Genomic DNA, 11664 nt, shown 5'->3' with positions numbered 1-11664 from the left:
CTAGATTATGTAAAGCATAATTTCACATTCATATTTGAACTCATCCACATTGTCACTGACCTTGGCCATTTTTTCATTTAGCCCGCTGGCCCTCATTGCATTTCTGTGTAGAGTGAAAAGATTGGTATAGATTTATTTTTCATGTCCATCAGTTCTGATTTCTGAGGCACATTCACATTGGATAAGGCAAAACATAGCTCTCTATATACTTTGTACTCATAAATGTATTATTTTTTTAAATTCACCATTGTGAACAACATCAGCAAGAAACATACGTTCTTTAAATTGCTACTTTTCCCCTAAGTATACCACAGTAGCTGAGAAATCATTGCCGAAATGGGGGACTTGGAAGTATATAATATGCAAGCAGCTCTATTCCCAAAGGATTTGGCAACATACTCATATACTTTGAAGATAATTTCCACCCAGTTTCCACCATAGCTCCTTTGATCTTGTATGTTTCTGATATGGAAAATAAAACCCCCTGCAGGCAGAGTCCAGATCAACTTTGAGAATAAGGAGAGATACAAAGACCATGAGAGACAGACCACACTAAAGTTAGGGGGAAAATGCTCTATTATTTTCTCAATATTCCCTCCTATTCAGTCCTTAATTACGTATTAGGGCCTAGTTCCTGCACTTTGTGGCCACTGTAAACTCTATGTCTGAGGCTGGGCTGAGGACAAGGTCCCCTATGGGAGGATATCTGGACATCCCTTATTATTAAAGCTCAGAGAAATGCCAAGCCCCATGTCCAGTCCTGGCATCAAAACCAAATAGCTCCCCAGGACTTACCAGCTGCTCTGCTAGTCCCGTCCTGCCCAGGTGATGGTTCTGCTGTTCGTGAACAGAGGATTGGCAGGTCGGGGAGCTGGGAGGAAATGTAATTTACTGCATCTGGTAGCAGAGAACAGGGAATACAATTAGGCACAGTGTCGGGAGGCCCAATGGGTTCACTGCCGAGACAGCAGCTTGTCTGCCCTACATAATGGACCGCGGAGGCGGCCACTGAACGAGAGGATCAGGGTAAACAAAGACAAGCATTTGCTCAGTGACTGGTATTCAGCAGAGTAGCTGAGGTAGGAGGGATCCTGGCCAGAGAGCTCAAGCCCCAGGACTGCTCTATGTATTAAAAGATTCATCAGAAAGCTCTAGATTCTAAGAGTACAATGAGTTCAGGAGGGAAAAGGGGTTTGGCTAGTGAGAGCCATTATCGACTTGGTAGAATTGACCAAACATGAGACATCAAACTAGAAATATGCCTTAAACAGTACTGAAAAATAGACTTGGGGCTCAATCCCTAAACTGCAAATGTAGTTTCCGGTGCCTGAATCATTCAGAAGACCTATTTTACAGACATAAAAAACAAACAAACAAACAAAACCCCAAAACTCTAGAATTTATCCTACATTTCAATACTTCAGGTTATTGTTTCAGCCAGGAAACCCTGAGATTCCAAATAACAACAGCCAGTGAGTTCACCATTAGCCCAGTTGTAGGAAACATGGCCAAGAAAAGCAGGGAGACCAGCTCCAGTTGGGAAAATAGCTGGATAAGGCCATTTTGGGAGGTGAGACTCTGCGGAGTATGAACCTTAGCAGATGTGTCAAATCAGAGGAAAGCAGGAAACCACTGGGGGTGAAGGAGAAGAATTTGTGTACCTCCAAGAGAGAAGTGGGAAAGGGAAGGCAGGAACGTTCTAGAGCACTGGGCTCTATATGATGTGATTCTTTCCTTATGTCAGGACCATGTCCCAGAATCCTGGAATGCCAATTGCTCCTCAGGGGTCCCTCTGGCTGCTTACTGCACATCTTCACCGAATCTCTCCTAATCACCTCAGACTCAACATGTCCCAAACAGAACTCCCATCTGTGCTCATCTGCTGCTTTTCCTGTACTCTGTGTCTCAGCTTACTGGCACCACAATTCACCCAGGATCCTGGGCAGTGCCCTGAATGCTCCCTCTCGGTGCCCAGTCAGCCCCCTAGCCTCTACCTCTTTCACATCTCTTACATCCGTCCCATCCTCTGTATCCCCATTGATATTGCCTTTGTTCTGCCAGGTTTCATTTTTCCTTTTTAAATTGCATGCTGGAGAGGACCATGGACAGACACTAGATTAGGATGAGGATTAGGATTAGTTCAGTTCTGCACCAGCCAGACCATTTGCTGACTCGCATGTGAGTATCAACAATCCAGAATGTGCTGATATTGGACCATTATATTTTGAGGAACACACTCTGTGGGTAGAGGTGGGGTGGAGTTTCACTGAGGGAATGGGTTTTTCCATATCAACCATTTGGGGAGAAGGAATAGGACATCAGGAGTAGGTGGGCAAGCCTTTCATCATGGTGAGGTTCAAGTGACTATCTCTCCGGGGCCTTATGTGTGCTGGAGAGTGGGCCCTAGGTTGGGCACACATGGTTGAGGGTCCTCTGCTGCAAGGAAGGAAACTAGGCCTTTGGGGTGATAGAGGGGACTGGGAGACAGCCATGAGGCAGCCTGCAGGCATCCCCTGAAGATGGGCCTGGTTTGAGTCAAAGGTTCTGAGTGTGGCCACATGTCTGAGGTGGCACATGGTTCTCTATTATTCCTGAACTTAGGTTACTCTCATCCTGGGGAGCTGTGGGAAGAGTCTGGGCCCCAAACCAGCATGAGGCAGGACCAGAAGAGACCAGAGGCTTCAGGTAAGCTGATCTTGAGGGTGTAGGGGTAGACTTCTAACAGTAGCCCAGGGAAAGATTAGAACAGCAGTGTGTGGCTAGAGAGGCAGTTTAGGGGACAAGAGATGACCAGAGAAGATTTGCAGAGTTTGTGAGTTTTCCCTGAGGACTTCCAGAAATCTGTGGATTGAGATCTCAGTAAATCTGACTTTCTGTAGTCAAATGAGATGAAGGGTCAAGCCATTAAGACCAGGTGAGGACCCACATACTGGTCACGTGTGTGTCTGTACATTCTATGCTAAATACAGAGTTTCTGGGGCATCTCTGATACTGAAAGTTTTAGCATCCAGAAACTAAAGGCACTTGCAGGCAGGGCACCTGTATCAGAAAGAGCACAGGGTTCCAGGGCTTGTGTCTTAGCCTCCACTGGAGGCAGCTCCTAGCCCCGAAGTGAGTGGGGGTGGAGTCACCTTTGCCCATTGTTCCCTGGCTACACGCTTGAGGACTACAGCTCTTGGAGGGCTGGGGCCACACACTCCTGCTGAGATGAGGGAGTGAAGAGGAGTGGGGCATGAGAAGGAGAACAGGGCAGCCTGCTCAATACATCATTAAGGCATAAACCTGAAGCTATGTATCCAGGAGGTGGCTGATAGACCAACACAAGGAATAATTAACAGGGCCTCCAAAGCCTCCATGGGAAGAATTTCTTCACATAGCCTCAATCTGTAAACTGCCCTCTTCCTGCCAAGGTCAATGTGGTCCATCATCCGAGAAGGTAGAGAATGGCCATTACCACGGTAGAAATGTAAGATGAGTGCTTCTTATTAGTTCTGGCACTACTGAAATATTACTCTAGCTATGAAGAATATGAATAGCCAAAGCTAGAGAAAACTGATGAACACTCTCCTGAAAACATGATTTATGGGCACCTGAGGACACACTGAGATTTCCCAGCAATTGGTATAAAGGTGTTGATAGGGGGATGGCTTCCAGCCACCACAGACTTGGACAAGATGAAAACCTAAGAAGATCAGTATCATACAGCAAGGGCGGAAATAGGCCCAGGATACACATTTTCCTTTGCCAGTTCTGGCCCAGCTCCTCAGTGGGTAAATAATGGCTAGGACAGGATACGTACTATACCCAAATTAAAGTTATAGAAGACTTTATGCCTATTTAAGGCGGTAACAACAAACCCACCCAGCTGATGAAGACTCTGCTATATACTAAGTGTGCATACGGGGTGGGGAGGAAGTGAGGTGGGGGTCAGAACGTATGTGGCCAGGGAATTCTACTCAAGATTGGAATACATGTCTCTAGATTGCTAGGACTACCACACAATCCGAAGCCATTGGTGATCCACCAGTTCCGTACCTTTATTTCCTCTGACATGCTTAGGGTGACATGCTCAGGTGACCTGAGGGGGATCATGACACAGGCACACACCAGCAGCCATCTCCTTGGCACCTCATTAAACTAGGAATGCTTTTGCTGATTATCTGCAGCATGTTGTACAGTTATATAATCCTAGTTGGCCTTGGATTCCATAATCGGCATTTCAGAAGTAGGGTGTTTTTCTTAAGGCATTATTGTTCTTAATAATTTTGTGTTAGTTCTTAGTAGCGACAGGTGGTTAATTCTAAGAGTGGTCTTGGCAATTTTGAAATCAAAGGGCCTTTGAAACCAAAGAATGATAAAATAATCAGACACTCCAGAGTCCCTCAACTGGACATGCTTCAGTTTTTACTCTCAGCCCACAGTGTGAGTTAAACATTGACCGCATTCTTGGAAGGATGTGTTCCCTCCTTCAAACTTCCTTCTTTGCCAGTAGATGTGGTACAATGGAAAGGTCCCCCCAGACTTAGTTATAACCAGAGATGGCAGGAATCATAATCCAGAATGACAGGTTAAGACCACAGAAACCTTTTCCTGGCCATTTTTTAGGATCCCTAAGATTTTTGCATCCTTGAGCCTGAGGTACCCCTGCCAAAAAGTGAGGGCAGAGTAATAATGGCAATTTTCTCTAGAGGCTCTTTTTAGTCATGATCAAGTTTCCTCCCACCTCCATGAACCACTTAGGGGAATGGATGCAAATAGTGGGAAGTAATGGAGGAGGAAATGAAAGAAACTCAGGGTGAAAATGAAAGACACAGTGGCAAGGGTTTATAACATGGCTTCAGTTTTGCTTGTTATCAAGTCATAGGCTATGAGGGTCTCCATGAGCCACACAGCCTTCCCAGAGACAAGACATTCAGGCTCTTTCCCTTCCCTAATTATAGAGATAAGTCTAGGGAAGGTCCCAGTTTGAGAAGGAAGAGAAAAAAAAAAGAAGTAAAAGCATGAAAGGTCAATGCGTACCTTCCAGTATGTAGGTGTCTGTGGGTCAATGCCCCACAGCCCCATTCCAGCCTGACATTTACTGCATTATTCTGATTATGCATGCTGCCTCAGGTCTCTCCTAGCACTAGGGAAGCTCACTATGCTTCCCATGAAGCCACCCTCAATTCCCCCAGAGAGACATGGTCACCTCTTCAGTCCATGCTCTATCCCCAAAGCATAGAACAAGAACTCCAATTTGGCTGCACCCTAGAGAAGGCTCTAGAATGTCATAGGTCTTCCTCCTGGAGTCCCTGCCGGTTTGACCCAGGAACATGAGGTTTAATTTACTACCTTCCCAAAGATCATCCAGGGCCAAACATCCAGATTCCCTGCCTTTTATTTGCTAGAAACCACTACCCTCCCTGAATCAAATAAAATAACACAATACCTTTTTTTTTTTTTTTTTTTTTTTTTGGCTAACGTCAGAACTATCCTTAGTGTAAATATCTTTGCTCATCTAGAAAAATACATTACCCATATCTGCATTTTAAAAATATTGTCCCTTATATTTGCAAATGACATGGGGAAAACACTGATGCCAACTCTTATTCTGGCTCCTGATCATCATCTTCATAGTTTAGAGGTTGGCTTTATCAGAACCAGGTGAGCAGATGGCATCCGATCCTTCTGACGAGTCCTGGCCTTTTAAAGCAGGTCTAGCTGAGAGCCATAGTGAAAGTGGTAATGGAGTGGTTTTCATGAGCTTGTAGCTAAAGTTAGGGGAGCAAGGTGAAGAATGAAGCAACAACATTCAACCTTCACACAAGGTCAAGCATACAACCTCACGTTCATCCCCATGGCCACAGGTAAGGAGAGCGGAGGGCAGGGGCAAGGACGGGAAAGGAGGACAGAAGGAAGGCCTGCTCCTGCCAGGATGGGGTCAGGAAGCCAGGGCCCTGCTCCCACCCTTCATGTGCTCAAGTCCAGCTTAGGCCACAAAGGGAGGGACGTTCTGCCCAGCCTTGTTGCCCTGAAAGCCTGGAGGAATGCCAAGTTTTCTGATTCAAAGCAAAACCACAGGTCTTAGAAAGGTTTCCTAAACACCAGATGATGGCCTTCTGATGTGTGTTGTGACCTGGAGACCTAGCCACAAATGGGATCTTCCCTGCCTGGGACCTGGTCCCAATATTAGCACTCTTTGCTGAGCACCTTTTCCGAAAGGTCCAAGCAGCGAACCTTGAGGACCAAATGGGAAAGAGAAAGAGCCAGGCGAACTGTATAAAACTAGAAACACTGAGCCGAGAAACAGTCCTTGAAGAAGAGAGGCAGACGAGTCTCAGGATGTGCACCTGCTCAGTGTCCTGTACAGAGTGCTGTTCCTTCCCTCTGGTGTCTTTACACGCCAACACATCGCATCTCCCAGTGAGCCCATGTCCATGAAACCCACTAAGCTGAGTGGGATAAAATACTTCTACAGAGTGGGGGCAGAGAGCACTTACACTTACCTCCATCCGCATTGGAGAAGCTCTGTGGAAACAAAAGCAGGGCAGAGCATCACCACACATGTGGGGAGACAATCCCTCATCCACCTAACCCGTCTTTCTCCCCCGGGTCCAGAATTTGACTGTGGTGGGTAAACCCAATGCTTTCTTTTCTTCTGGGAAATATGTTTGGGATCCGGAAATTTAACGAAAAGTTTTATCATTCCCACTTTATACTGAATTTCTCCCAGTAGGGATTCATGTTGATTATCCAGCGAATACCCTTAGCCATGTTGGAGAAGTGACATCAGAAAACTCCATCTTAAAATTAATGTGATTAGATTGTTTCTTCGGTCTGGGTACCTGGGTTATAAAATGGAAGGAAGGTTCTGAGACATTCAGAAACTCTTGGCTTTATGAGTTCTCTCCTCTGCGCTACATGGCATCTGTTTTCAGAGTATTTACACTCTGTGTATTTGCAATTCATATCCATTTGATACAGTTTTGCCTCTGGCTTTTTTATAAAGGAAAGACTTAAAGCTGTAAGGAGCAGGGCTAGTCTGCTTAATAAGAATTCGCTTTAGAATTCTAACGTCCAAGGGGAGATGACTTTTTAGGCATGAGGCGCATGAAGGGTTTGGACAGTAGGTAGACGGGGTTAATTTAATGACTCTCTTCTGTGCTTCCCCGCAGACCAGGTGGTCCCACACCTGAAGACAGGCTGCTCTCAGTGTCAGGGACGACACTGGTCCTCACACAATCCGCACCTCATTTCACAGGATGTGTGGCTCAGACTTCTCATCGATATTAACTGGCCCTGTCTCCAGGGACTAACTCACTAGTGCTTACTTCCCTGTGGATAAAATTCAGAGAAATCCCACTTGTTTTCTGTACCTTCTGAAAGTCCTTGAAGGATTTTTCCGTCTCCTTCAGTTTCTCTAAGATGATTTGCTCTTTGGCAGATATCTGGGACTCTTCACTTTCTAGTGCTTGTATTTCCTGCTCCAGCCTGGAAAACACACAAACAGAGAACAGGTTACTTTACTGTCCTGCCATCCTGGGGACAGAGAGCAGCTCCTTCCTGTGGGGTGACTTCCTGGCCATCTGAGGTGCCAGATTTCACATCACAGGGCATCCTGTGTTTTCAGCTTTGCCACTCAGCACACATTGACCAAAGGAAAACCACCCTGAGCTACTGCCACTGGTTCACCGCCACCACTTTAAAATGTGCTTTGGTGTCTCCCCTCTAACCCTATTGATGTGCGCATTCTTAATTTGGAGGTGGATATTTTTACATAGCATAGGACATAATGGCTGAAGGAAAATAGCTTCATATTCCCCTAGCTATCTCAGAATAACTGTTCTTCTATCAGTTCTCCTAAAGGGTGAAGAACTAGTCTCATTCAAGGGAAATATGCTGCTACAAAATGGCTGGTGGCCAATATCCTTGGGAGCCTGCTGTCTGTCATCTCTTACTGGCGCATCCTCTACTGCCCAAAAGAAGGGAAAAGGGAGGGGGAACTGATACAGCTGCCCTTCTCTTCTGGAACTTTCTCAACTTTCACAGCCATCCTATTTTCGGAAAGGGAAATTTTGTCACTGCCAGGAGACTCTAGGAATATTCCAGAACAGCCATGATCTGGGAGATGTCTCAGTAGCTTATTCTTTCAATGAAATGATAGTATTAACTTATATTGAGCACCAAATCTCTGCCAAGAACCAAGCTAAGAATTCATGTAGTTTAATTTATTTAACCTTCCCAATGACTTTTGAATCGGGAATCCCCATTTTACAGATGAAACCATTAAGGCCTGGCAAGGTTAAGGAACCAGTTTATTGCTGCAGAGCCTTGAACCAAGGATTCAAGCCAGAAGTCCAGACACTACTCCTGACCATGGTGCTGAACTCTTACCACATGGTTTCTACGGTGTGTCGCATTATTTCCTGCCTCACTAGACATTGTGTATGTAGGCATCTAGGGTGGCGCTGTTATGCAGCAATATCCTTAGGGCTATGAAGGGATGGATGTTCCCCTGCCTAAAGAATTATTTGGTCGGAATGTATTTGTTTGCTCATTCAATTCTGCTTTTGGGTTCTTTCCTCTCTGTTGTGCTAGAAGCTTTGCTGCAGAGTCTGTGTCTGCCTTTATCTGCCCCTTCCCTTCTTCCATCTTCTAATCTGCTGTTGAGAACTAGCTAACCAAGTTTGTTCAACTAGAAAGAGTTCAGAGTGAGATCTTGAGAGGGGTAAGGACACCAAGCCACAGGCATGGATTTATTTAGGGGTGCACTGTGCCTCTCAGAGATTTCCTTCCTGGGCATCAGAAAAATGACCTCTGGATGGATGAGACTTTGCAGCAATTACTCTGGGTTATGAAGACAAACTCTGTGTACAATCATAGTGCCTCCAAATGAACACAAATGTATTTATCATTTCACTCACAGTAAGAGTGGAGGTCCTTATAATGACTTAGATGGCCCTATAGTAGCTAGCCTCCTAGTACCTACATGGCATCCACTCTTAACAATGAGAGCAACTCCTTATTTGCCCGTTTGTGCCCTATGTTTCCCCCTCCTCCAAGGAACTCATCTCAAAACCCTAACCATTCTTGCCTCAGCTGAGACACCACTCACCCCACGAGGCTTTCACAGATTCACTACCAGGAAAAACACTGTCCTCCTCTGAACATTTTTTTTTTTACATTTATTTATTTTTGAGACAGAGAGGGACAGAGCATGAACGGGGGAGGGTCAGAGAGAGAGGGAGACACAGAATCTGAAACAGGCTCCAGGCTCTGAGCTGTCAGCATAGAGCCCGATGCGGGGCTCGAACTCACGGACCATGAGATCATGACCTGAGCTGAAGTCAGTCGCCCAACCTACTGAGCCACCCAGGCGCCCCATGTCCTCCTCTGAACATTTATTAGCACATTATTTTGGTCATTCTTCTTCTTATTTATCAGAGGTTAAATGTTAGAGCAGTGGTTCTCAACAGAGGTGATTTGCCCCCCAGGGGATATGTGCCCATAACTCAAGGAGAGTGGAAGTGGTGCTCCTGGTACCTGGTGGGTGGCGGTCAGGGATGCTGCTAACCACCCTGCAACGCCCTGGACAGCCCGCACAGCAAGGAATTATCTGGCCCCAAATTCAATAGTGCTGAGGTTTAGCAACCCTCAATCATTAATTTCCCCCACTAGATTATAAATTCATCACGGAGTGGAGGGCACAGGTGTTCAATATATATATGTGAAAGAAAAAGAAACTAAACCATCTGCCAAAAGACACGACTCAGCCACATGAGACCTTCAGAATTTCTTTTCTTTTTCCTTAATGTTTATTTATTTTTGAGACATAGAGACAGAGCATGAGTAGGGAGGGGCAAAGAGAGAGAGGGAGACACAGACTCTGAAACAGGCTCAAGGCTCTGAGCTGTCAGCACAGAGCCTGATGCGGAACTCGAACTCAGGAATGGTGAGATCGTGACCTAGGCCAAAGTTGGACACTTAACCAACTGAGCCATCCAGGCACCCCGAGACCTTCAGGATATCTGAGACCAGGGTGAATTCTTCAGCAAGCCTTGATTTGAGTCTACAGGAGTCTACAGGAGAGGGAGCCAAGTGACATAGATATATAAACCAAAAGATATACAACTCTTTTTTGCTGTTCCATATCAGCAGTAAAATCTTTCACCCACCTCTGTGTAAATTATTGTGTGTGTGAGGGGGGGAGAGGATCAAGGAAAGGGAATAGGAGCAACATACATGGGGCAAATGATCCAGAAACTGAATTAGTTCAATGCGTAGAGGAGCTCTGGGCTAGAAGTTTCCTGGGAAGACTGATGATAGTACTTGCCAGGTGGGTTCTGAGCAGATTGAATCTCAAGGGACAGAGTTCCTTGGAAGATATGTAGGATGTGGGTAGAGTCTATTATTCTCAACCATATTCCCTCCCTCCCCTCTTCACCTCCATGGAAAGTAGATACATCCCTGACGTACTGATGTTGGTCTTGGCCACTTGATTTGCTTTGGTCTCATGGTGGGTGGTTTGTACCTTCCTGTCCCTTGACTATTGGCTTAGCCATGTCATCTGCTTTAGCCAATGGGATATTGCAGACACAACACAGGAGAGGCTCGGAATGTGCTTGCCCAGTTGGGTTTGTCCCTGTGTGCCTTACCAGCACCAAGAGAAGAGTGTGTCTGGCCAATGGCTGTCCTTTCAGCCTTGGCCCCAGAAAAAACATAACAGGAGTAGAGTGGAGCCCAATCCAGAGTCAGAAGCCATGCCTAGTTGGATCTATACCTGAAATTAGAGCTGCTTAACTGGGCCCAGCCTAGATCAGCAAATACCCAGTACAGTCACTGAAGTATGAGCAATAATAAATGGCATTCATCTTAAACCACCGAGCTTGACAGTAGTCATATAGTACTATTGTGACAAGAGCTAAGTGATACAGCTCAAATATTTATATATTATATGGGTACATATTATATATATATATATATATATATATATATATATATATGTATTATATGATATATACATGTGGATATATACCCTAATAAAACATATAATAATATATATACATTTGTAATGTGTGTATGTGTATATAAGATTAGAAAGAATATAAACTACCCCTGCCCCACTTCTCCTAATTCTCAGAGAAATCTGGAGGGATACAGGGCACACTCTCATGAGGATTAAGATGGAGAAAAGAAGAAAATATCAGGGCACTGGGTGGCTCAGTCGGTTAAGCATCTGACTCTTGGTCTCAGCTCAGATCATGATCTCATGGTTCATGAGTTCAAGCCCCGCATTGGACTCTGTGCTGACAGTGCAGAGCCTGCCTGGGATTCTCAATCTCTCTCTCTCTCTCTCTCTCTCTCTCTCTCTCTCTCTCTCTCTCTCCTTCTCTCTCTGCTCCTCCCCACCTCAAAAATAAATAAACTTAATAAAATTTTAAAAAGATAATAAGAAAATATCAGTAATAGTTGCCTCTGGGTAATGGGATATTGGGTCATTTTAATTTGGTTCTTTATAATTTTTAATATTTTCCCTTTTTAAAAAAAAAACTCACGTATTCCTTGTCTAACCAGAATAAAACCAACAAATGGCTTTTGAAAAAGTCCTCCTTTGACCGAGTGCTGAGAAGGCAGCATTTCACAGGCTGTGGCATGGGAAAGGAGCCAGCTTCTCATGTGTCCGTG

General features: G+C 45.1%; 1 protein-coding gene across 13 annotated transcripts in view; it reads right to left on the bottom strand.

The window, feature by feature from the left end:
* Positions 1-11664, bottom strand: part of PALM2AKAP2 (PALM2 and AKAP2 fusion) — a 488279-nt gene that overhangs the window by 203305 nt on the left and 273310 nt on the right. For 10 of the 13 annotated variants that reach the window (XM_045043558.1, XM_045043561.1, XM_019816297.3 and 7 more), the window contains 3 exons: positions 7356-7470; positions 6486-6507; positions 796-897 (listed from right to left, as the gene is read on the bottom strand). In XM_045043558.1, the coding sequence (XP_044899493.1) occupies positions 796-897; positions 6486-6507; positions 7356-7470 (239 nt within the window). The remainder of the gene's footprint in view (positions 1-795; positions 898-6485; positions 6508-7355; positions 7471-11664) is intronic. The other 3 variants (XM_045043567.1, XM_045043562.1, XM_045043565.1) reach the window with 1 other exon arrangement.

The sequence above is a fragment of the Felis catus genome, chromosome D4 (assembly GCF_018350175.1).
Source record: "Felis catus isolate Fca126 chromosome D4, F.catus_Fca126_mat1.0, whole genome shotgun sequence".
NCBI classification, from domain to species: domain Eukaryota; kingdom Metazoa; phylum Chordata; class Mammalia; order Carnivora; family Felidae; genus Felis; species Felis catus.
The sequence above is the reverse complement of the archived record's forward strand: the minus strand, read 5'-3'. Positions and strand labels throughout refer to the sequence as shown.